The sequence below is a fragment of the Sus scrofa genome, chromosome 9 (assembly GCF_054392235.1).
Source record: "Sus scrofa isolate SSC_HxYL_T2T_F1_AM1 chromosome 9, Sscrofa_HxYL_maternal_Yorkshire_Landrace_v2.0, whole genome shotgun sequence".
In the NCBI taxonomy this organism is placed as follows: Eukaryota; Metazoa; Chordata; class Mammalia; order Artiodactyla; family Suidae; genus Sus; species Sus scrofa.
Window position 1 is genome coordinate 132,029,212 of NC_139391.1, and position 26,737 is coordinate 132,055,948.

The 26,737-nt window shown below is 37.5% G+C and overlaps 1 protein-coding gene and 1 long non-coding RNA gene across 7 annotated transcripts in view; one reads left to right on the forward strand and one right to left on the reverse strand.

Annotated features, from left to right (window-relative positions):
• Positions 1 to 26,737, forward strand: part of HMCN1 (hemicentin 1) — a 491,961-nt gene that overhangs the window by 359,337 nt on the left and 105,887 nt on the right. For 3 of the 6 annotated variants that reach the window (XM_021102640.2, XM_021102638.2, XM_021102639.2), the window contains exons 55-68: positions 95 to 208; positions 8,155 to 8,342; positions 10,071 to 10,167; positions 14,171 to 14,332; positions 15,041 to 15,154; positions 15,276 to 15,478; positions 15,764 to 15,845; positions 15,955 to 16,086; positions 16,690 to 16,839; positions 19,172 to 19,331; positions 21,689 to 21,813; positions 22,043 to 22,226; positions 22,979 to 23,076; positions 24,496 to 24,774. In XM_021102640.2, coding sequence (XP_020958299.2) covers positions 95 to 208; positions 8,155 to 8,342; positions 10,071 to 10,167; positions 14,171 to 14,332; positions 15,041 to 15,154; positions 15,276 to 15,478; positions 15,764 to 15,845; positions 15,955 to 16,086; positions 16,690 to 16,839; positions 19,172 to 19,331; positions 21,689 to 21,813; positions 22,043 to 22,226; positions 22,979 to 23,076; positions 24,496 to 24,774 — 2,088 coding nt within the window. Of the gene's footprint in view, positions 1 to 94; positions 209 to 8,154; positions 8,343 to 10,070; positions 10,168 to 11,714; positions 13,961 to 14,170; positions 14,333 to 15,040; positions 15,155 to 15,275; positions 15,479 to 15,763; positions 15,846 to 15,954; positions 16,087 to 16,689; positions 16,840 to 19,171; positions 19,332 to 21,688; positions 21,814 to 22,042; positions 22,227 to 22,978; positions 23,077 to 24,495; positions 24,775 to 26,737 lie in introns of those variants that run through there. The other 3 variants (XR_014816519.1, XR_014816520.1, XM_084977974.1) reach the window with 3 other exon arrangements.
• On the reverse strand, positions 3,793 to 10,689 carry LOC146400195 (uncharacterized). The gene is made up of 2 exons (XR_014816522.1): positions 6,916 to 10,689; positions 3,793 to 6,591 (listed from the first exon to the last, which is right to left on the reverse strand). It is a non-coding gene; the product is annotated as an uncharacterized LOC146400195 (long non-coding RNA).

Genomic DNA, 26,737 nt, shown 5'->3' on the forward strand with positions numbered 1-26,737 from the left:
AGGTCATTAGACCTGAAAAATTATCTCTCTGGTTATGACCGCTTTCGCTCTAAGATTTAGAGAAGTAAACATATGTATTGGGATGTATTTCCAGGAGGGCGAGTGTTGCAGATTCCACGGGCGAGAGTAGAAGATGCTGGGAGATACGTGTGTGTGGCTGTGAATGAGGCTGGAGAAGATTCCCTCCAGTACGACGTCCGTGTGCTCTGTGAGTCTTTCGGCTTGGTTTTTTGTTTGTTTGTTTGTTTCTTATGCATGCTTTCATTCAAAAAGTTTTTGAGGAACTAGTGTTGGCAAGATGCTGCGCTAAGCATTTTAGAGACATAAAGATAATCAGAAACCAATGGTTCTTCCTGGGAGTTAATTGTTTTAGTCAAATTGAGAGCACATTAGTTAGGACTCCTGAAGTATCAATTAGCAAACTGGCTTAAACCAAAAAGAAAAGAGGATTATTCATTCAAATAACGCACAATAATTCAAAAGAGAATGATTCACGAACCTGAGAAGTCCCAGAGTAGAACTGGCTGCAGTCATATCTGACTTCTCAGGCTCTCAAGAGTTCCATCAAACTTTACCCTTCTCTTCCTCTTGGTTTCTTTGTTAGCATCACTCTCAGGGGGATCCCTTTGTATAGTAAGTTGGCTCCTGGAAACTCTGATTTTACATCTTCCTAGTTTCACAGCCAAGCAAAAGCTTTTATTTCCCAGTATTTGCAACTGAAGTCCTAGAATTGGATTTTCATGGTTTTATTTGGCTAAGTGTGAGTCACATACCACCTGTGAACCAATTACAGAGGCCAGGAGGCCTGACTGATGCAGCCTAGTTCCCATGCCCACTCTTGGACCACAGTTATCTCCATATGAATGCAGGGGCTGAGAGTGGAAGAAGCATTGTACCTTTAAGGGAAAAGAGATGATGCTGCTAGAAGCAGGAACAAATAGATGCTTCCATCAGAAGGAGCTGAGCTAGAGAAGGGGCAGTGGGAATGTATAGGAAGCAGTTGGTATCAAAGATTTTATAGAGGAAGTGATTAAGTGATATGAAGCATTAGGCACCTATCTCAGAGTATAAGAGGGCACTGAGATTGTGATCCTGGGTGATAAAGGAAATCATAGCAAGATTAATAAAAATAGATGAAGGAAAACAACATGACTTGGGAACAAGGAAGTCAGTTTTTTTTTAATACATGGTGAATTAGCATGGTGCCAGTATGCTTAGGAAAATGTTCAATAAGACGTTGTAAATATGGAACTACAACCCAAGAGAGAGAAATGACCTAAGAATATAGATTTGAGAGTTATCCACAAATAGGCAATATTCAAAGAAATGAGGTTTCCAATGGAAAGTGTTACAGATCAAACAGGAGAAGATCAGAGAGAATCAGTGTAGGATCATTTACAAATAGGATACAGGAAAAAGAAAACAGAGTTGGGGGAGAGACAATCTGAGGAGCTAACGAAAAGCAGTAACTACATGTTGCAGAATCCAAGGCATAGAAAGGTTACCAATAAATGGGTTTAGGAAGTTTCCACTGTGGCTCAGCAGGTTAGGAAACCGGCATAGTGTCCATGAGGATGCAGGTTCAATCTCTTGCCTTGCTCAGTGGGTTAAGGATCCAGCGGCATTGCTGCAAGCTGCAGTATAACTCATAGATGCTTCTTGGATCCAATGTTTCTGTGGCTGTGGCATAGGCCTCGGCTGCAGCTGCAATTCGACCCCTGGCCTGGGAACTTCCCTATGCCACATGCAGCTGTAAAAAGAAAAAAAAAAAGAAGTTGGTTGAGTATAGCATGCTAAAATAAGTTTAGCAAACTAAAAATAAGGGTCAGGGGTGGAGAGAAAGGCCATTTGGCTTTGAAACTAAGAAATCATTGGCGAAACTCGAGATCAATTTATATGTAGTATGATGTGATGCAGAGCCACAGAACCAAAGGATACGTACTGAGCAAATAATCAGAGAGAAAAGTAAAAATATATAGTACTCTTGAGACATTTTGAAGAGGTAGGCTTGCTCACGGGGCTAGCCACTGAGGATACAGCTGTGAGCATAGCAGACACCAGGCCTTGTTCAGAGAGCTTATAAACTTGCTGGGGGCAGAGGTGTTGATGGTGAGTGTCTAAGGTATGACTGTCTACAGCTGAACGAAGTGGGTGGAGGTGAAACTAGGGCGAGATGGGTCATTAGCGTGGATTTTGGTCTACAAGGAAGTGATAAGGAAAAGGATAAGAGAGAAGACAGTTAAAATCAGTGTGAACATCATCAAGAGTAGTGGGGTATCCCAGCCCACCTGGCTTAATTTCACCTAAATTTTGAAAGCATTTAGGACAGGGTGGGAGGATCTGATAGAGTAGCAAGAGAGTAGAGTTGGGAAAGAACTGGCGTTTGGTTAAATCAAAATGCAGTGGAATTTAGAAATACCAGCATTTTTAGCAGCATGGATGGACCTAGAAACTATCGTGCTGAGTGAAGTCAGCCATACAATGAGACACCAACATCAAATGCTTTCACTGACATGTGGAATCTGAAAAAAGGACAGACGGAACTTCTTTGCAGAACAGATGCTGCCTTACAGACATTGAAAAACTTATGGTCTCCAGAGGAGACAGTTTGGGGGGTGGGGGGATGTGCTTGGGCTGTGGGATGAAAATCCTGTGAAATCAGATTGTTATGATCATTATACAACTACAGATGTGATAAATTCTTTTGAGTAATAAAAAAAGTAAAATAAAATAAAAAAAGAAACAAAAGGTAAATTTAAACCAGCAATATGTTTTTTCATACCAAGATGGGTCAAGGCACCGTGAATGGTCTCTGTCAGTTTCTACTAAAAACACTAAGGAAATGGAATTTAGGAGAGTACATCAAACTGCCTATAATTTTATTTTTTAATGTTAATATCATTAATTCCAATGTGTAAGTCTGGATTATTCTCCAAAAAGCTGGCATTCCACCTGGCTTTTATATCCTGGCCTTTCACCACGAGAATTCTCTGGTAAAAGACAAAAGAATTCCCATTTTCAGCATTACCATTCTGCAATAATCTATTCTTTTTATTTGTAATGTTTAAAACATTTTAGTAAAATACTAAAAATCTTTTATACATTAGAAACTAAAAATTTTTCCTGCCTACCACAAAAATGTAATGAGCGATAAAAACATTATTTACTTTAAAAAAATGGAATTTAGGGATTAGGTAATTAAGGAGAGACCTTTATGCCTTCCACCTGTTATTTTTATTTAGAACGAGATTAGAAAGCATGTTGGAGATGAGTTTTGAGAGGCAGGAACAGAGCAAGATAAATGGCCCACAAAGTCTGTCCCAATTAGGAACATTTCACAGCGTTTGAGGCTGGGTGTTGTAACCCAGCTGGAGGCAGGTCAGAGCAAAGAGCTTTGGTGGAGGCTGGACCTTGGACCTGTAGTGCCTCACCTGGTAGCTCCTAAGGACTCAGCTCCAAGTAGAAGTTCAGGAAAATATAGAATCTTTACGTCCCAGCATTTCATTTGATTAGTTTTAACAGTGTGTGTGTGGGGGGGGTGATAACTTCACTTAATCTGAAATTCAAGTTTATTATTTACTAATATGCGGTTTAAACAATATGTATTATGTTAAAAGTACAGCAAAAATTATATAATTTCAAAATGTGAAGGTATGCCTTCAAACAGCATTGGAATTTTTAAAATTTAATTTTATTGGTGTATAGTTGACTTGCAATGTTGTATTAGTTTCAAGTGTACAGCAAAATAAATCAGTCTTACATATAACTATATCCACTCTTTTTTCCCACGTATTTATTTATTTTGTCTTTTTAGGGCCGCACCCACAGCATATGGAGGTTCCCAGGCTAGGGGTTCAATTGGAGCTATAGCTGCCAGCCTACACCACAGCCACAGCTATGCAGGATCCAAGCCCGGTCTGCGACCTACACCACAGCTCACAGCAAGGATGGATCCTTAACCCACTGAGCAAGGCCAAGGATTGAACGTGCGTCCTCACGGATGCTAGTCAGATTCATTTCTGCTGAGCCACAACGGGAACTCCCTTTTTTCCCATATAGATTATTACAAATTATTCAGTAGATTTTCCTGTGCGGTACAGGTTCTTGTTAATCATCTATTTTCTACAGTATCGCGTATATGTTTTTTCCACCCTCCCAATTCTTCCCTTCCCTAACCACTTCATCTATGGTAACTGAAAGATTTGTTTTGAAATCTGTTTTTTTTTTCTGTTTTATAAATGTTATTTTATGTCATTTTTACTAGATTCCACGTGTAAGTGGTATCATATGATATTTGTCTTTCCCTGTCTGACTTCACTTAGTATGATAATTTCTAGGTCCATCCATGTGGCTACAAATGGCATTATTTCATTCTTTTTGTGGCTGAGTAATATTCCATTGTATGTATGTACTGCATCTTCTTTATTCACTCCTCTGTCAATGGACGTTTAGGTTGCTTCCATGTCTTGACTATTGTAAATAGTGCTTCAATGAACATTGGGGTTCATGTATCTTTTTGAATTACGGTTTTCTCAGGATACATGCCCAGGAGTGGGATTGCTGGATCATATGGTAGTCCTATATTCTGTTTTTTAAGGACCCTCCATCCTGTCCTCCAAAGTGGTTGCACCAATTTACATTCCCACTAACAGTGCAAGAGAGTTCCCTTTTCTCCACACCCTCTTAAGCATTTATTGTTTGTAGACTCTTTTTTCTTTCATTTGACATGTTTTAATAGCGTGGTCATGGAGTGGGCTTCTAAAAAGGGTTAAATCTGAGGATGGGGATTCAATTTTCTAAAATGAGGGATTTTTTTTTTAAGATTTTTATTTTTTCTATTATAGTTGATTTACAATGTTCTGCCAATTTCTGCTGTACAGCAAAGTGACAGTCATATATAAATTCTTTTTCTCACATTATCCTCCATCATGTTCCATCACAAGTGACTGGATGTAGTTCCCTGTGTTCTATAGCAGGATCTCTAAAATGAGGGATCTTAATCTAGAATCTTGTTGGTCTGCTTGCTGTTTAACTTCTCTGTTAAGGAATTCAAAGAGGTGTCTTCCAGAGAGACAGCTTCTCATATGATCTTTTCCTCTTAATAGCCCCATCCAGCTTTTTCTTGACAAAGAAGCAACACACTTGTTTGTTCCCACCACGTAATTTCTTCAACGTTAACTTTGTTTATTCTCTCTTGTGTCTCCCTTACTTCCTCCTCCCCAACCCCATCACCCAGCACTGCACTGGGAGAGCTCCATGAGGACAGTGGGCATAGCTGACTTGCTTACCACTAAAACCTCAGCATCTTACCCAACACCTGAACCATAGAAGATGCTTAATATTATTGTGTTTAATGAATGAATTGGTGGCAATGAATAATGACTAGTGAAAACACAGGGGTTCCTACCCTGGTTTAGTTTACTACACTGGGTTCTGACAACTATCAGAACATGTAAAAAAAAGAATTTAAAGTCAATTCCACAGTGAATTTAGTTTTGGGAGTGTATGTTAGGTGTCTGGCTAATAGCATCTCACTGCAGGCATTACTCATACATAAGCCGCAGACGTCTGCCCAGAAAAGTTTGTGAATTGTTGTCGTTACTGTTAATTGAGCATTATAAAAATTGTGGAATATTACATGCACAAAAACTGCACATGACAAATATGTACAGGGTAATATTTTATCATAAAGCAAGTAGTTGTAGAACTCCTACCTAATTCAAGAAATAGAGAGTTCCCTGGTGGCCTAGCAGGTTAATGATCCAGCGTTGTCACTGCTGTGGCTCAGGTCACTGTTGTGGCAGGAGTTTGATCCCTGGCCTGGTGTCCTCCGCTTGTGGACTTTTTGATGATGGCCATTCTGACTGGTGTGGAGTGATACCTCATTGTAATTTTGATTTGCATTTCGCTAATAATTAGTAATGTTGAGTCTTTTCATGTGCCTTTTGGCCATCTGTCTTTGGAGAAATGTCTGTTTAGATCTTCTGCCCATTTTTTATTGGGTTCTTGTTTTTTTTTTTTTGATATAAAGCCCTATGATATATTTTGGAGATTAATCCCTTGTCAGTCACTTCATTTGCAAATATTTTCTCCCATTCTGTGGGTTGTCTTTTTGTTTTGTTAATGCTTTCCTTCACTGTGCAAAAGCATTTGAGTTTAATTAGGTCCCATTGGTTTTTTTGTTGTTTGTATTTTCATCATTCGAGAAGGTGGATTGAAGATACTGCTGTGATTTATGTCAGCGAGTGTTCTGCCTATGTTTTCTTTTAGGAGTTTTATAGTGTCTGGCCTTAGGTTTGGGTTCTTAATCCATTTTGGGTTTATTTTTTTGTACAGTGTTAAAAAGTGTTCTCATTTCATTCTTTTACATTAAGCTGCCCAGTTTTCTCAGCACCACTTATCGAAGAGACTCCCTGCCTCCACTGTATGTTCTTGCCTCCTTTGTCATAGATTAGTTGACCCTAGGGGCTTGGGTTTATTTCTGGGCTTTCTATGGTGTTCCACTAATCTATATTTCTGTTTCTGTGCCAGTGCCGTATTATTTTGATGACTCTAGCTTTCTGGTATAGACTGAAGTCAGGGAGCCTTTTTCTCCATTTCTTTTTTGTTTTGTTTTGTTTTTTGTTTTTTGTCTTTTTGTCTTTTGTCTTTTGTCTTTTGTTGTTGTTGTTGTTGTTGCTATCTCTTGGGCCACTTCCGCGGCATATGGAGGTTCCCAGGCTAGGGGTTGAATCGGAGCTGTAGCCACCGGCCTACGCCAGAGCCACAGCAACGCGGGATCCGAGCCGCGTCTGCAACCTACACCACAGCTCACGGCAACGCCGGATTGTTAACCCACTGAGCAAGGGCAGGGACCGAACCCACGACCTTGTGGTTCCTAGTCGGATTCGTTAACCACTGCGCCACGACGGGAACTCCTCCATTTCTATTTTTCTTTTTCAATATTGCTTTGGCTCTTCGGGGTCTTTTGTGTTTCTATACAAATTTTAAAATATTACTGTGGGTCTTGTAGCCTTGATTATTTCTTTATAGACTTTCAGTCTAGTTTTTGAGAGACCCAAGTACTGCAGGGTGGTATCTGCATTAAACATGTAATCTTTACTGATTGACAAAGATGTGGTACTTTTTAAGAGACCGAAACAAAATAACTGTTTTCAAAACAGAACAAAGTGATTATTCACTTCGATAATGAATTTTTACATTAACAAAAGGAGCCGACACATGCATTCCTAGTTTAACATTTCCATTTTTTTAAAGTGTTACAGGTAATGGGTGTTTTCTCATGAGACAGTGGGTTAAGGATCTGGCATTGTCTCTTGTGGTACAGTGTCTTGAGTTACTGCTGTGGTATGGGTTCAAGCCTTGGCCTGGGAACTTCCCCATGCTGTGTGTGTGGCCCAAAAAAATTATGGGTAATATGTGATTTTTCATAACTGGCTAGTCTAACATCAGGTGGATATGACCCTGGGTTGATTCTGCAGTATTATTTTAAATGAGAATATATGTATATAGAAAGATCCAGAGCATGACTGGATCTCTGGTGTACATAAGGATCACCTGGATGGTTTGTTAAAACACAGATTTCTTGACCCTCCCAAGGAGGCCCATGGAGGAAGCCTGGGTTGGACCCCCAAATTTGCATTTCTAGCTAAGCTCCCAGGTAATGCTTGCTGTCATATCACTGTTCCCGAGGCTGAGGTAACACACTTTGAGTAGCCCAGAAAATTCCCTTGCACGTGAGGCAAATCTGTAAAGATCTGCCTGGCTTGTCTAGATGACCAAGCAGATGCAGCTATCAGTTTGTACAGGTGCTATTTGCATGTATACTTGCAAACCCAGAGGCTGTCATGGAAGGGGCTGAGGGAGAAATCAGACAAGATATATGGAGGAAGAATTGGGATTAACCTAAATGGCAATGAAACTGTGAGAGGGCTTAGCCCAGGAGAGGCGAAGAGAGGGAGGAGAATAAACCCAAATTCATGCGGTTTTTATCACCACTCTAGTTTCTTAGTATAAAATGTTACTTCAGGGTCATGGGTTCTTCAGCTTTTGCTCCTCTCTTATCCGAAACCTTTTAAAATTGTCAGAAAACTAAAATAATTTAGCAAAGACTTTGTTTCCTGTCGTTCTCTCTCTGTTGCAATCACTTGTTAGTGCCACCAGTTATCAAGGGAGCAAATACTGATGTCCCTGAAGAGGTCACAGTGCTGGTGAACAAGAGTGCACTGATGGAGTGTTTCTCCAGTGGCAGCCCCACACCAAGGAATTCCTGGCAAAAAGACGGGCAGCCCTTGCTAGAAGATGAGTATCACACATTTCTGTCTAATAGGAGAATTCTGCAGGTAAATGTAAAAAGAAAAGAAAATCTAATTTAAAAATCGCTATTTGACTTTGTATTTTATAATAATTGTCTTTTTTACTTTTAAAAATAATTTGTTTCGGAGTTCCTGCTGTGGCACGGTGGGTTAAGAACCCAACTGCAGTGGTTCAGCTCTCTGTGGAGGTATGGGTTTGTTCCCTGGCCCATGGCAGTGGGTTAAAAGATCTGGCATTGCTGTAGCTGTGGCTCAGATTCAGTCCCTAGCCTGGGAACTTCCATATACCGCAGGTGCAGTCATAAAAAAATAATAATAGGTTGTGTTGGTTTATAAATAGTTGTGAAAATAACTAATCATAAAAAGGACATAAGATAAAGTTCTTCTTCATTCTGTCTCACTATCAGAGGTGACCACTATTAACAGTTTTGTGTGAATTCTTCCAGAAAGTATCTGTATAACTAGTACACACACCTCTAAACTTAACTACAGTATGGCTTCTGTGATAAAAATCACATTATAAGCAAATTATCACAGTTCTTTCCATTTAAGTATTTCTGATGATAAAATTCTAGATAGTATAAGTTTCCCTACAGATTAAAATTTATCCTCAGTGGGCAAAGAATTGATAGTAAATAATATTGGGAACCACATAAATATCCTGAGTTGTTGTTCACTAATGGGCATGTGTATATTTTTCTTTCTAAGTTCCTAATGAGAAGATTGGCACTTGTAGACAGAACGCCAACTCTTTTGTTAGGATACAACTTAAGAAATCATTTCTCGAACATCTTAATGATAGTCTATAGGCCCCAGAATCTAACCCTCAGTGTATCTAACACAGGACATATGGAGTTCTTTATTAAAAACAAACAAACAAACAATGAGGTTCACTGTAAATAATCTTAACTTCTCAAAGTTTCTTCTAAACCTCGTGATTATTTCTGTTTGATGCTCATGCAACCTTTAGTAAAATACTTAAACATTTCTCTGACTAGGGCCAAAAGATATATAGATGGATAGAAATTTCTGCATCATAAAAGCATATATATATCTGCTGTATTAACTAAGTCTTGCTACATAAAACAAGCCACTCCAAACAACAGCAAACGAGAAGCATTTATTTAGCTCACAAGGCTTGTGGTTGGCTGGGTGATTCTCCTGGTCTCAGCAAGGTGTACTCAAGTGTCTGCCTGCTGTGGATTGAAAAAGTGGCTCTGCTCATCTTGGCTGGGCTCTTGCAAGTATCTAGGGTCTCAGTTGCAATAACTACACTGGCTTTTCCCACGTGATCTCTCACCCTCCAGCAGGCTGGTCCTGGTTGCCTCACACAGTGGTGGCAGAGGTCCCAATGAGTAAGGAGACATGCACAAGGCCTAGGTTTGAAATGGAACACTGTCACATCCATCACAGTTTATTGACCAAAGCCAGTCATAAGGCCAACATAAATTCCGCATCTTTTCTCCAGTTCCTGATGGGAGGAACTTCAGAGTCACATTGCCAGGGCTGTAGACAGGAAGTGGGAGAATGATTCTTTTTGAAGTCAACATGCAAGTATGTATAAAATTGCCTTTTCTGATTAGAAATCTTTATAAATATTTGATTGGCCTAATAAAAACAGCATGAGCACGATTACATTCAATTTTTTCTTATGCTCATCTGGTATTAAGTAGAAAGAATATGTATTGTTTATTCTCAAAAATTGACAAATGCTTTATAAAAAATTTCATTGAAATCTCTGCAATTTTTCCTTAGATTCTCAACATTCAAATCACAGATATCGGCAGGTATGTGTGTATTGCCGAGAACACAGCTGGAAGTGCCAAAAAATATTTTAACCTCAATGTTCATGGTAAGAGTTCAGTTTCACAAACATCTGTTAGAGTATGCTGCAAAAAGCAGGAAAATTCTGTTTTAGATTATGTAGGCTTTTTTTTTTTTTTTTGAACTTGAACAATGGGTAGAGCCTGCAGCCTGCATTCATTCGGTCTGTCCCCTTCTTTCTTCCTACCACAGCTTGTAGGATTTATAAAGTACAAATCTTTTAGAGGTCTGTTTTTATATTATTGCAGTCCATCACGAGAAAATAGTTACTCTGACATATTTAAACATTTAAAAAAAAAAAAATCAGAGTTCCCATTGTGGTGCAGTGGAAACAAATCCAAGTAACCATGCAGTGGCAGGTTCAATCCACCTCGTTCAGTGGGTTGAGGATCCAGGCGTTGCCTTAGCTGTGGTGTAGGTCACAGATGCAACTCAGAACCTGCATTGCGGTGGCTGTGGTGTAGGCCGGCAGCTGTAGCTCCAACTCAACCCGCGGCCTGGGAACTTCCATATGCTGCGGGTACAGCTCTAAAAAGAAAAGAAAAAAAAATCAAAATTTAAAAGACTACAAGTCTAAACCAAGTTAGAACCAAATATAGCTCTTCTAATAAAAATTTACCCCGTAGGCCTGATTGGAAATAGGTTCTGTCCTCACTTGTAGCATTCATGTTGAGTTACACCCTTCAGTACCTAATATCGTCCCTGAAGAAGAAAAAAATCCTGTTGTGAAATTAAATCCTAAAAACCATCACTACACCTAATTCAGATTTTAAGTCCTTGATAAAGGCTAGACACTCCATAAATACTAATTTTATTTTGTTAAAAAAGCAGCTGAATGTCTACCATAAATCATTTTAGTTTCATGATGCACAGCTGCTTCCACAATATTAAATTGGAAATGGTGAACAATTATTATGAGATTTTCTTTCCATGTGTGATTCATATACACAATTCTTGCTCATTTTGAAAATAGCTGAAATTTGACATTTCATGAAAAATTTCTTCAAAAGACTTATTGAGCATAATGGATATTCTTTTTTGGTGTGATATGTAGGGAGTATTGATGTCTAAATATTTGTTTGTGTAACAAATATTTAAAACACTTTTAACTTTGTATTCTCCGTTCTTAGCAAGTTTGTTTTTTTTTTTTTCTTTAATGTGTAAATCTGACCAAAACAGAAAAAAGTGTGCTGTGAATTCTCAGGAAGAATGACTTAAATATAATCATGGTGCAAGTACTTATTCTACTCTGTAAATTACAGTAGAATAAAAGTTGAAAAATAAAAATGTCAATTATTTTTTCCTGATTCCCCAAGGCAAGATTAATTTATCCTCCTTTATGTGATCAAAAGCATCTTGTAAATACCCCAGTTTTAGCAGTTACATGTGCTACCTCATTGTCTTCATATATCTGTATCCTTACCTTTATCCCATCACTTTGCAATAAATTCCGTAGGAAAATGGTCATTGCTTACAGATCTTGATCTTCCTCAACCTAAAGTCTCAGTTGCTAAATAAATACTTGATATTCCTCTATTATATTTCCTTCATAATGTTTCCTCTTCTAACGCACAGCAGAAACACTGGAAGAGGGAGCCTTGTGTATCTTGAGAGCCGAAGACACCACTAGTATTTGCTATTAAGAATTGGATGGAATTCAAGGGAGTTCCCTGGTGGTGCAGCAGATAAGGATCTGGTGTTGTCACTGCTGTGGTTCAGGTCACTACTGTGGCGTGGGTTTAATCCCTGTTCCGCATGCTGTGGGTACAGCCAAAAAAATCCAAAAACAAAAGAACTGGGCCTCAGGAGAAGCTTTCCTCTTACCTGTAAATGGTGTCTTGAGCTCCTATCTGCAGTCGGGAATCCATACCCACATATTGGAAAATTCATTTGGAGAAGAAACCATCTAAATTATTTTTGCTTAAAACCCTACCATTTGTTCCCTCCCCCTTCATCAATGCTTGCTTCTTTTGGACTCTAACCTTCAGTCTGTTGACCTCCCAGTTTTTTCCACCTCTGTGTGTCTTTATCTTCTCAGCACCCCTACTCAACGCTGCATGTAAAAACACATGCTGACTGCTTGATACCCACCCGGGGCTGTGCCACGTGTTTTATATATGTTCTTTTATATAATTATCTCAATAACCACAGATCGTTGGTGCTATTTTATGCCCCTTGGAGAGACAGAGGGAAAAACAGGTTCGCTGAAGTAATACCCCAGGTTACACAGCTGGCAAGTGCAGAACCAGGATTTTAACTCTGGTGGTCTAATTCCAGAGGGTTTAAGCTTAGCTGCTTTTCTGTATTAGCTCTCACTAAATGCCACATCTGCACCATACCTGTGCCTTGATAGCCAACCGTGGCCGGAGGAACTCTTGGCATCAAGAGTATTGATGGCATTATAAATTTATCGGTACCTCCTTGAAAGGAGCCCTTACACTGCTTGGGGCTCCTCTATATGTTTCTACTCCAGAGTGCCTCTCATGCCTCATCCCTGCTCGTCAAATGTCAGATGGCCCCTGTCTTGGGAGGCTCAGGCAGCCATATCAAAATGCCAGAGACTTTGTGGTCTAAATAACAGAAATTTATTTTTGCACCACTCTGGAGGCTAGAAAGTCCAAGATCAAGGTTCTGGAAGAGTTCATTTTCTGACGAAGGCGCTTTCTGGCTTGCAGATGGCCCCTTTGTCCTCACAAGACCTTCCCGCTAAGCACACACATGGACAGAAAAACAAGGAAGCTCTCAGGTGTCTCTTTTCATGAAGACAAAATTTTTGTGGGCTCAGGACCTAATTCTCTTAACTTTTACTGCTTCCTTTTGGGCCCCATCTTTAAAGACAACCGCACTGGGAGTTAGGGCTTCCTCACATAAATTTGGGGGGGGGGGGGCACAAACATTCAATCAATAACAGTTTCACGTTCACTCTCACTTTCCCTCAGCAAATGCCCTTACCTCTGTTTGACAGAGAAAAGAGAAGGCGTATCCCAGAAACCACTTTGCATCACCATCAAATTGAGAGTATCAGCTGCATCCGTTACTGCTATTGCACCCTTCCTTCTGTTGCCCCGCTTTTGTTTTTGATGCTATTTTAAGACCTCAGTCTTCCTATAAGAGCGTGCATTAGTGTACTAGAAAGAGCATGATAGAATCATATAGAGAGTATAATAATAGAGGGTGACATTAATTGTATGCTTCTTGTCTTAACTCTCTTCACTGGCCTAAGCAAGATCCATTGCTGCCTTTACTAATCCATTCCTTCATGTATTCATTCCTCTTTATGTTCATTCCCTGCTCCTATTTCCCTCCCCCTACATAGGAAACCATTCACATGTGCAAGAGGTGACCCTTCGACATGCATGTGTTCTTGAAAGACATCTATTGTTCCATATGCATATGTTTTAATATGCATAATTGTTAGGGCATTATTAGTCTTCACTTTTTATCTGTACTGCTTTTGCTTTTGGAATTGTTTTTTTGTTGTTGTTGTTTTTGAACAATAAGCCATGAAATTGTTCATTTCTTAAATGTTCTGCTCATCTTAAAAGTCGATTTACATTGTCAAAATAACTGTATAGTTTATCAATAGATAGATACCGTAAAATAAAATGTATACCCTATTACAGCAATAATAGGTACCTTCTTGAAATGAGGTACCTGAAAGCAGGAAAATGAAAACTTTAAAGATGTAATGTTAAAAACAAGAATTTTCAAATGTATCTAACAAAAAATCACTATTAGGCCTTTGTACATTGACAAAACCGTCTTGGGAACTGCCAAGGACATTTTACAAATAAAATGCCTCATGATTCTGTCTCTGAAAATTCTAGTGTTCTCTTTCAGTTGAGAAAATCAAAACTGATGGATATTAGTTTGATGAAGCCATTAGGGAATTCTAAAAAGAAAGATAGCTAAATAATAGTATTATTAAGTCAGTGTTTTAGCAGAGTACAATAGTTGGGCTTATATGAATAAATTGGAGTATGTATTACTGATAATATCAGATTTCACTTTTAATATATTTGCTGTTATAGTTCCTCCAAGTGTGCTTGGTCCTAACCCTGAAAATCTCACTGTTGTGGTGAACAATTTCATCTCTTTGACCTGTGAGGTCTCTGGTTTTCCACCTCCTGATCTCAGCTGGCTTAAGAATGAACAGCCTATCGAGTTAAACACAAATGCTCTCATTGTGCCTGGTAAGGAGCTTAATATTATTTTCAAGTGGGAAACACTTTCTCAGTTTCCTTTATTTTTCATACAAATGGCATTTTAACTGAGTCATTTTCCAAACTTTGGTCTGACTGTATTTATTTGTTAACATTATATGTGATTCTCTTTAGCCCTCTGGGGCCATTAGGATAAAATTGTATGGATTTGGATGAACTTAGTGGGACTGCAGAGTAACAAGGGCTATATTAAGACATAATGAAATTTAGGAGCAGAACTGCTTAGTAATCCCTTGGGAGTGATAGACTAGTAAATAGTGCATTCATTGAATAAGTTTAGTGGTTGCTTTGAATCAATCCTAAAGCTTCTTGAGGATAAATAGACCGATAGATGGAGAGCCACTATGGCACTGTGGGAGATTTAAATCCAGAAAATGCTTTTCAACATGTTTTGACTATAATGCAGTTGCTGCTTGTTCACTAGACTCTATATCAAACAGTTCTACTGTCCATATGTGTTTGCTGGAGAGGAAATTTTATTTTCTTCTTTTACAAGGAAGTAGAGCAGTTAATGAAAGAAGCATCAAAGGGATCTGATTAAATTCTCTCATTTTATATATGAAATGCTTCTCTTCTAAGGGGAAGGATATGTTTTTTTCCATTTATCTTATCGAAAAGATAGTCATTACCACAACCTCTGTACCCCCACTCTTCAATTTGCCTTATATTCGCCCACAGGTGGTCGAACTTTACAAATTATCCGGGCCAAGGTATCTGATGGTGGTGAATATACCTGTATAGCTATCAACCAAGCTGGTGAAAGCAAGAAAAAAATTTCCCTGACTGTCTACGGTTTGTTTTCACTCTCCTCCTAAGATTTTTTCTTCATTTTTTAAACCGGCGCTAGGTATTTTCTATCGGAGCCTCTTAATAAAACAACAACAACAACCCTGTTCTTATTTTCTCCCTTCAGTGCCCCCAAGCATTAAAGATCATGGCAGCGAATCTCTTTCTGTAGTTACTGTAAGAGAGGGGACCTCAGTGTCATTGGAATGTGAGTCAAATGCTGTCCCACCTCCAGTCGTCACCTGGTATAAGAATGGGCGGAGGTTAACAGAGTCGACTCACCTGGAGATTTTGGCAGATGGACAGATGCTGCACATCAGGAAAGCCGAGGTGCATCTTTTATTCTTGTTTGTGCATCATGCCTCCTTGGGATTATGGAAGGGAGAACTGGAAGTTGCCTCTTCCCTTACTACAGTGAAAAAATATTTTCATTAAAAAATAGCATCATCAAAGCTGTTATTCTCATTTTTCATAAAAAAAAGCAGGATTGTAGAAGGCAATTAGGACTGGGGCATTTCAGCATAAAGATGACTGAGGATTTAATCTACACTTGAACAGTGTGATTGGTCATCTATAACTTAATGGAGCACATACAATAGTATCTTTTTCTTTTAGGTATCTGACACAGGCCAGTATGTATGTAGAGCTATAAATGTAGCAGGACGGGATGATAAAAATTTCCACCTCAATGTATATGGTGAGCATCTGCCTCTAATACAAGTCTTTTTCCCCCAGATATACAAATGAAAGAAAGTGTCCTGAATTAGCTTAATGAGGACGCATGATTCTCTTCTGTCTTTTTACAGTGCTACCCAGTATTGAAGGGCCTGAAAAAGAAGTCATTGTGGAGACAGTCAGCAATCCTGTGACTTTAACATGTGACGCCACTGGAATCCCCCCTCCCACGATATCATGGTTAAAGAATCACAAACCCATAGGTAAGGTGGATGCACAATTTTTTTTTTTTTTTTCTTTTTGGTCTTTCTAGGGCCACACCCTTGGCATATGGAGGGTCCCAGGCTAGGGGTCTCATCGGAGCTGTAGCCGCCGGCCTACACCACAGCCACAGCAATGCGGGATCTGAGCCGCATCTGCGTCCTACACCACAGCTCACGGCAACGCTGGATCCTTAACTCACTGATCGAGGCCAGGGGTCAAACCTGCAACCTCATGGTTCCTAGTCAGATTCGTTTCCGCTGTGCCATGACAACGGGAACTTTGATGTGCATTTTTTTATTTTCTCTCTCTCTTAATTCGCTAGATTAATAAACTATCACATTTTCAGTATTACACTCATAGCTGTGTTGAGTTCAGAAAGCCTAATGTACTGTCATATAAACTGGCAGAATAGACTCATAAAATGATTCTTTACTTTACAGAGATTTTTCTCTTTTCCTAAAAAGGCTCTCATTTAAAATAAAAGTACAGAAGGAGAGTGTTTAAGAAATACCTTTATCAGATGACATAAGACATTTTGTGAATGGTAAAGATGTTAAGATAAAAGTTTTTCATGCTTTGTTTTGCTTTGTTCCTACATCTAGAAAATTCTGACTCCCTTGAAGTTCATATTTTGTCTGGAGGTAGCAAACTCCAAATTGCTCGGTCTCAGCATTCAGATAGTGGAAATTATACATGTATTGCTTCAAATATGGAGGGGAAAGCACAGAAAACTTACATTCTTTCAATTCAAGGTATGTGGGGTATACTTTGATCTGTCTTTAGTTTCTTTATTACATTGTATCTATGATAATTGATTCAAAATATCTATTTGCATGTTTTGGATATTTTATTTCTTTTCCAGTTTATTGACATATACCTGATATAAAAAATTGTATATGTTAAGAATGGACAGCATAATGATTTGACTTATAAAATATCTTTAGATAAAAAATATACTGCCAATTTTGTCATACATTTACCAGTAGGGAGTATTTTCATGAAAATGGACATAAATGTGGAGAACAGAATAGTAGAAATTTCTAAATCTCTTTTCGTGTTTCCTGAAATGCTTACCTTCCTATAGTATACGTTCTATTGAATTACTTGTTTATTTAAAAGCAGCGTAACTTATTCGGAGGCTAAGCCTATAGGTCTCTTCTTGTTTATATAGTTAATTAAGGTTGTATTCATGAAGAGATTAACTGCATTCTAATTACTGGTCAAGCATTGAGTAAATTTAATTAATCATGAAACTTATACTATTTAGGGGTAAGAATAGGAGCATTGATTCTTCCAAGAGATATTTAATTGGCATCTACTATGTTCAGTATAGAATTGAGCACTATAAGGAAAACTTGGATCCATCTTTTTGATTTTCAGCAAACCTTTGGGTATTGCTAGTGTTCTGAGTATTAGGTTTTGGCCTAATGTTTACATTGAAATGGAAGTCTGACTTAGAACTAAGTTGAAATGCTTGCCTTTTCCAATTTTATTACAGTTATACTGTGAAAAGATTCTCTCATAAGTTATAAATTCAGTTGTGAATATATATTACCTACCTGTTGTGTGCTCAGCTAAAGCTAACTCCAAAAAAAATTGAAAAATTTCCCCAGTTTTAATGAGATGTAATTGACATAAAACTATGTCTAAGGTATGCAGTGTAATGATTTGATAAATACTGCAAGATGATCACAATAAGATTAGTTAAAATGCACCACCTAAAAAATGAAATTAAAGTTAGGATACGTTTATGAGTATTAGTGGTTTCTCCTGTTGGTGATGCTCTAAGATTTTAGAAGCAAAAGGGAAAAACTGCTATTCAGAGGATAAGTGTCAGAAATTACATGTTTAATGCACTAATAATATATGCCAATCATGGAGTATGCATTAAGACTAAACATTTTGCCAGACTTTTTATCTATGTTATTATGTTTTAGGATTAGAAACAGTGTATGCAGTTTCTAGGCATAGGGCCTAGTTTGTGCTTTTCCTTTATTAAACACTTGTTATAGATGTCTCATTAACATTCTTATTAATTCAACATCTAAAATTCTACAAACTTGGTGTAATTATTATCATCTCCTGGATGACTAAAAGGAGATTTGGAGAGATTATGCAGTGGTGTGTTGATAAGAGTTGACTCTGCAGACAAAAAGATCTTGATCTGTCACCAATAATTTGTCAGTTTCTATAGTGCAAGTATTTCTGCAGTGGCCCATTTCAAGCTACCAGTGTGATGGCACTGACCATGGAGTAGGAAAGATAGGCAAAACTGGCCCTTGCAAGCTGGCATGAGCTGTCTCTAGCAATCTACTGTAATTATTTAGAAGAAGAATTCAAATGTGTTTCTGTGTGATATAATTGTCCCTATTTTTATTACACATTATTTCTCAAATGAATCATTACAGTGTAAAAGAAAGATAGCTAGAAAAAGGGAACAGAAATAAACAACAGATAATAAGCCTATCTGTTGTTCAGAATGAATAATACTTAAATTGTATCACAGGAGTTTCTCCTGTGGCTCAGCGGTTAAGGATCCATGAGGATGCCGGTTTGATCCCTAGCCTCGCTTTTTGGGTTAAGGTGCACCTGGGATCCCACGTTGCTGTGGCTCTGGCATAGGCTGGAGGCTACAGCTGCAATTTGACCCCTAGCCTGGGAACCTCCATGTGCCATGGGTGCGGCCCTAAAAAGACAAAAAAAAAAGTGTCATAGAGAAAGAAATAACCAACTTAGATACTTTTTTCAGAGCTTAATGTCAAAAGAGATTCTCCTATATTAATTCCAAGCTATCTATTGAGGATTTAATCTAAGAGTGATTCCATTTAGCCTAGAAGGGTGCCAATGAGTAGATTCGTCACTAGCCTCCATGGCCAAATGATGATATTAACTTGCAAATGTAACCGGAATATTGAAGCGATTCACCAACCTATTCCTCAATTTGAAAGTAATTTATGGTGATAACAAGAGTTTGATCTTGAACCACTGTCTAGGAAGAATATGAGATAGAAATGGCATATGATTCTGTTGTATGCACTAGAATTTATATCCTTGTAAATGAAAGTCTTAATTGTTTCTCCAAAGTTCCTCCAAATGTTGCCGGTGCTGACATGCCCAGTGAGGTCAGTGTCCTTCTGGGGGAAAACGTTGAGCTCATCTGCAATGCAAACGGTATCCCCACCCCTCTTATTCAGTGGCTTAGAGACGGAAAGCCCATAACCAACAGGGAAACAGAAAGAATCTGGTATGTGTTCAAAGAAATCTTTGCGTCGTTAATTGTAATGTCTTCTACAATGCTTTATGCTTCAAATTTCACAGGAATAATAGCAAATTCAGTCTCTTTGGAACTTGGCAATCATTGTTTTCAGAAAGAAAAAAGAGAAAATTTTGGAGAGTTGGCACAGAAATTCTCCTTGGAGAATCACTCAGCACTATTTGTGTGTGTGTCTGTGGTCCTTATCTATCAATTCTGTGTTAGAAAATCTCTTCACATACTCGTTCCTCCAAATGTCAGTTAACTGGTATAGATTTTATTCCTCTCATTTCAGAATGTTTATACCAAATGCTTATACCAGAGTCCACATCATAAAATAATTAGTTCTTCTTTCCTGCTAATAATCAAACCAATTTCATCCTACAAAAATTCATTAGTCATGTCTTAGATATAATTTTGTGTCCTGAAATTACCAAACCACCAGATATGCCAGAGTGCCTAGGTTCTTTGAGAAAAGATATTCTTATAACCTGGCTCATCCCTTATAGCGATTTGTCCAAATCCCGTTTTCACCTTTTACCCATGCCATAAACCACATGGAAATGGAGTGATAATATGGTAAGGGCTTCCTGCTACTTTCAACAACAAATGCCTTTGGAAGGACAATCCAGAATTCTACACTCTTCTAGATTACTTCATCACAAGACCCCATTATATGTATGTACTAGAGTAATTGTAATTACTTGAAGAAGCATGTGCACATAAGCAGGCATTAATTAATTATATTGCAAACTTTATTATTTTGAATAAATATTTGAAACTTAAGGGTTTGTAATATATTTTCTAGTCAATGAATTGAATATACCAAATTTAAAGAATAATAAATAAATATTATTTTCTTTGAAGTCATTTTAGGTTAAAATTTAAATGTTTGTCCCCTTTACAAGATTAATTAAATTGCCAAGTAATGTTTTAGTTTGGAGATACCTTTTAAGTTTTATTTCTCTGATGTGGACATTTCTGAGTAGTTAACCAATATTTAATGAATTTGATTAAATCAGCTGCTATCAACCCTATTCCAAACCACGTACTAGACTTGAGACCTCAAGATCTTCTATAAGATGTTTGTACCAAGGAATTTAAGAGTTGTTACTCATCCTCTTACACTAAGATCCTGAGTATACTTATATCCACTTTATTAACTATTTGTTCCCAGTTCCACAATATATATAGGTTTATAAGTAGGCCAATTTCTCAATCAGATAAAGTGCTTTTTCTAAAGTCAACTTACCACTTACAACTTGCTCTTTCATTTATCTATATGGTTAAACTTATGGAAATTTAAAATTCATATTTTGAAAAAAAATAGACCCATATAATAAAATTGCAGTTCTCAATAATTATATTTAATAACATGATATAGTAGAAATGGAGTATTTCTTTTGACACTCGGAGAATCTAATTACTGTTGTAGGAATAACCATAGATAGCAATGCAACCGCTTTAAAAACACAGGAAATTTTATTTGATGATTAATGGTATGTAAAGAGAATCAGTACTGCTATAATCTTAGATGTCACTGGTAATCTAATTATATAGTTATCATTCACTATTACGTAATTCAAAGGAAAAGCTTTAACAGTTTTTTAAATTATTTTTATTTTTTCCATTTTAGCTGGTTTACCATGTTCCTTCAATTTTCTACTCTACAGCAAGATGACCCAGTCACATATATACCTTCTTTTTCTCACATTATCATGCTCCATCATAAGTGACTAGATACAGCTCCCAGTGCTATACAGCAGGATCTCATTGCTTATCAATTTGTGGAAGAATGTTTGCAAAATGTACCCATACATAATGCTAAGTTGCTGTCACTGCTTAAATAAGTTACCCTATTCTTGTCCTTTTAATTAACAATATTCCTAAGTTGTTTATAGCTAGATTTTTTTTTTGCTTTAATCTCATTATAATATTCTTCAGTTTTTATGCCAGAATTTTTATAATTTTCACTTAATTCAAACCTCACATTGATAACTAAAGCAAAACATTCTATCTCGGAAAAAAAACATCTTTTGCATGATTTGTTGAGAAAAGTTCCTAACTTGATTTTGTTCATTTCCTTTTTTTCTCCTAAGGAGTCAGTGGATATAGGAGACTCATTACTCTAAAAGTTTACTCAGTTGCCTGAAATCCCCATCAGATTCCCTAGCTTTGACTTCTGCAGGCTTCCACGTACTTAGTGAAAAAGATTTGAACTGCTACATCCAAGATGAAGACGCATTTTAGGGTGGTATTTAAAAAACAAAACAGTAATCTAGAGTGAGTTTTCCAGAAATAGCTCCGTATAAATGATCTCAGTGTCTCTGTTATGATCATTTTTATAGGGTGACTGCAGATGGCAGCACATTAAACATTTACGGAGCTCTCCCATCTGACATGGGGAAATATACATGTGTTGCTACTAATCCTGCTGGAGAAGAAGACCGAATTTTTAACTTAAATGTCTATGGTAAATATCAAATTTCACCCTCTTTTGCCTATGCTACCTTAGGAATCTATCAGAAGAAATGAAGGTCCAGCAGTAGGTGTCTGAAGCATTAAGTTCTAAAATCTGATGTCCTTGCTGTTTCCTTTAAGGATACAAAGTAGAAATATGGGCAAATGTGATTGAAATGATCTGAACTAGTAATACGCCCCACCCTCTTCTCTTTCTCTCACTCATTTTCTGCATGACATAGTTCCACCTGCAATTAGGGGTAATAAAGAAGAAGCAGAGACACTTACTGCTTTGGTGGATACTTCAGTAAATATTGAATGCAGAGCCACAGGGATGCCTCCACCACAGATAAACTGGCTGAAGAATGGACTTCCTCTGCCTCTCTCTTCCCATATCCGGTTGCTGTCTGGTGGGCAGGTTATCAGGTCAGCTCCTATTGGGTGTGATTTGTTAGACTAACTTACTGTGATGGTAGACTTTTGCTTCATCTAAACAGGTTTTTTTTAATGTTTTTTCCTAAGTTTTTATTATCATTTGTTTCCCTTTCAGCAATTTTTTAGAAGAGGGAGGATAGCAAATGTAAAATTGAAATGGTTTATTGTTCTTCTTTAAATGTTCATGTTTTGATACATTTATATAAAGTAGGTCTTTCATAGGCAGATGTATCTATCGTATATATTTTCAAGAACTATTTTATTTTTTATCTTGTTACAATTTAATAGCACAATATTTTACTTCTTTTTTATCATCACAATTTCTTTTATTAGAAGTTAGCCTAGTATAATTAATATAAAAATTATTAAGTGGCTATATCCGTGTACCTTTATTTCTAGAAGGAACTCTATTTTAGCTAAAACTTTATATGGCCAAATGTTAGGATGATGCTTACAATAATGTAATTTTCATGTTAGCATCATTCTCCATTAATATAGATTTGAAAAATATTCACCTCTCAAAGTGTGTTATGTTTTCAGGGGTTTACTCTCAGTGTCCAATCAATTTTGTCAAATAAATTGCATTTGAGGCCTCTATATTTTGTGATGGATGGTTATAGGCTTCATAACTAAAACTTCTCAAAATAAATCACCTTCCATAATCTATATATAATCACAACTATTGTATTTGTATATTTTGAATAGGATCAAGTTATAAAGTGTTGGGTCAAATTGTTTTTCAGGATTGTGAGAGCTCAGGTGTCTGATGTTGCTGTGTACACTTGTGTGGCCTCCAACAGAGCTGGGGTGGATAATAAACATTATAGTCTTCAAGTTTTTGGTATGTCACTAGAGATGACCCTAGTACTATATCATGTGTCCAGTATTAAAGAGCAGACTTAATTTAAATATTGATGTAGCAGGAAGGATTGGTAAAATACGATCTTGCTAACTAGGGTAGAATGGATTTTCTCCCAAGGGATCCATATATATTGGGGCATGGAATTCCTGTTGTGTCTTAGTGGAAATGAGTCAGACTAGCACCCATGAAGATGCATGTTCAATCCCTGGCCTCGCTCTGTGGGTGAAGGATCCAGGGTTGCCATGAGCTCTGTGATATAGGTCACAGACACGGCTCAGATCTGACATTGCTGTGACTGTGGTGTAGGCCAGTGGCTAAGCTCTGATTCGACCCCTAGCCTGGGAACCTTCATATGCCACAGGAGTGGCCCTAAAAAGCAAAAAAAAAAAAAAAAAAAAAAACCATATATTGGGGCCATACTATCAAAATACTTCTTTAATCTGGAATTTTGCATTAAATGAAATCTGAACTCTTAAAATAGCATTTTTCATTCCAGATGCAAACCAGTCTTCAAACGAAGAGGAAGTTAAGACTGTTTTCTAATAATCTTGGTTTCTCATTGAGAATATTTAAAATGGCGGGATTTCCTACTGTGGCTCAGTAGAAGCGAACCCCTACTAGTATCCATGAGGATGCGGGCTCTATCTCTGACCTCACTCAGTGGGTTAAGGATCAGGTGTTGACACGAGCTGTGGTGTAGGTCACAAATTGATCCCGCGTTGCTGTGGCTGTGGAGTAAGCCATAGGCCAGCAGCTGCAGCTCCAATTTGACCCCTAGCCCAGGAACTTCCATATACCACAGGTGGCCCTGAAAAGCAAGATAGATATATATGTATACATATATGAATGGATATATGTGTATATATCAAATATCTCTGTATGTGTAGCTAGAGATAAAACTCAAAACATTCCACTTCTGAATTATTAAGGTTTCCTAGACAATAGTTCACAATCCCCAAGAACATCTCGGAACAATTAGGTAACTATTTGCTGTAGCCTACAAATGATTTATGTTGGATTATATAAAATTTACTCTGGAACTTTTTATTTATTCAACATAAAGTAGTTGGAAATAAACTTCTGGAATAATATACATTATAATACATTAAACAGAAAAAACTAAGATGTTAAAAAAAGGACCAAAATTTAAAACACATTTAATTGTGTATGCTATACAAGTCCTGAGGTCTTATTTCTCATATTTTGGAAGGTTAATAATTAGCTTGCATAACACGTGTTTAATAATAAAATCATCAATTCATTATATGCTATTTTAATTCCGTATTTTTATAGATCATGGAAACTATAGAACTAATTGAACCATTTCAATTCTTTCATGTAAATTGATCTCAAGTTATAATAGGTATATACATTTTACCTGTTTTGTTTTCTATATAGTGCCACCAAATCTGGACAATGGGATGGGAATAGAGGAAATCACAGTTGTCAAGGGTAGTTCCACCTCCATGACATGCTTTACTGATGGAACCCCAACTCCCAGGATGTCCTGGTTTAGAGACGGCCAGCCTCTGGGACTTGGTGCCCATCTGTCAGTAAGCACTCAAGGGATGATCCTTCAGCTCATCAAAGCAGAAACTGAAGACTCGGGAAGGTATACCTGTGTGGCCTCAAATGAAGCTGGAGAAGTCAGCAAACACTTTCTCCTGAAGGTCCTAGGTAGGTAAACGTTCAGTAATTGGGAAATAAGTGATAATAAAGATAATGAGTAAGTATAATTCTACAAATCATTTGCTATGGGACAAAGCTTATAAAAACTTCATTGTATTTCATATTTCTGTTTTGTAATTCACCTATGTTTACTTTTACTGAAGCATGTTCAATTATTGTTTCTTATGTCTGTAAAAGGATAAATGATCCTAATTGTAAAACATTATTCATTGACGAAGTTATACATGCAACCAATTGAAAAGTTGCTTTTTAACTTTTTCCAAGAACTTTAATCATATCTGATGATAGAAATTTAGTGGAAAAGCATAATATTTATATACTATTATGTTATTCCAAATAGTCTTTAAATGATTTAATTTGAAGATTATAGTTGTAATGGTCATTTCACATAGTCTAATTCTGTTTACTCCTTTGTGCATGAAAATAAACATTTTTATGTGTATTCCAATGTTCTGCCTGCCAGCAAATAATATAAAGAGAAAACATATCTTTTCCTTGAAGTCAAAAATTTTGACTTTGGAAAAGAAACGAAAGTGAATGAAATGAACTGTTTTAAAAATAAGTAATTTTTTTGGAGTTTTTTCACTGTGACTGAGGTAAAACCTCAGGCTTCTTACATTTTTTTTTTTTCTAACACAATGCACCCCACAAGGAAAAATAAGAATTTGGGCAAGAGTCTAGCCAAATGTTTTCAGGATGCGCTATAATCTTTCAGGTAGTACCTGTTATAGTTTTAATCATTTGTATAACCTTAGAGGTTTGTTTCATCTTTAGCTAAACTCTATGGCAAGCAGAACCTGTTTTTACTTACTGCTGTATTCTCAGGGCTTAGCATGATATTGGACACATAGTACTTATCTATTACCTTGAACTGAGTGGAATTAGGTACTTAGCAGCTGGATTAAAATGAGTTTTCACTGTAGCAGAAAATAGAATATCTAAATAAGCAACGAGAAATACTGTGGTGCAGATAAGTGTTCCATAGAATGAAAGGTGGTAGTGGAGACACTATTCCAGAGAATATTTAGAGACCACAGGGAGAAGAAAGTGTGTGTTTGTGAGGAAGGGTAGAATAACACATTATTCTGGATTAATTCCCAGAAATACGAGGAATACTGGGGAATGCCATAAATGTCATCTTGTATGTTCGTTATTCACATATTAATTCGTGATTATTGACTATATATCATGTGTCAGGCATGTTTCTAGTCATCATGTACCAAATAAGTATTGAGCAACTGCTATGTGGCATATGGTATGAGAGCTGCTTAAATACATCATTGAATCAGATGTGGTCTCCGACCTCAAGTTCCTAGATTGGAGGGGAACACAGTTATTGAACAATCGCTTTTGACTGTGAAGAGGATATATGGTTAAAATAACATGGTGTGGTGTGGGGAGGTTCAAAGAAGATCCCCTCAAGAACAAAGCTAACCCTTAAAGAGTAGGACTGTAGAGATGCGTGAAGAGATGCCCACATCTTTCGCCGAGAAGTGGTAGAGCTTGAGTTGTCCGTCTCATCTCTACTCACTGAAACTGAGTGTGATAGGAAAAGTAGAAGGAGATGAGGCTAGAAATATACCTGGGCAGAAGCCATACTGTGAAGAGCCTCAGAGAATTTGGACCTACTTAAGAAAGCAGTAGAAGAAGCTTAGGCAGGAATATGTTGGAGTCAACATTTCACTCCCCCCAAATCCCTCTGAGGACAAAGTGTTGCCGAAATAGCAGCTGCCTCTAGACATCGATGCCAAACAGAAATGCAGAGAAAGAGTTGGAAGAAACAGAAAAAGTAGCTTTAATTGACAAGCAAAGAGAGGACACAGCAGGCTAGTGCCTTAACGACTGTGCCTCCCGTGGAGGGGGTAGTGAGGAGTCATGATGTTCAAGGAGCAGGGCGTGATCAGCTTGTAGACCGCTTCCTGATTCGTTGGTGGTGAGGTCACGAGAAATA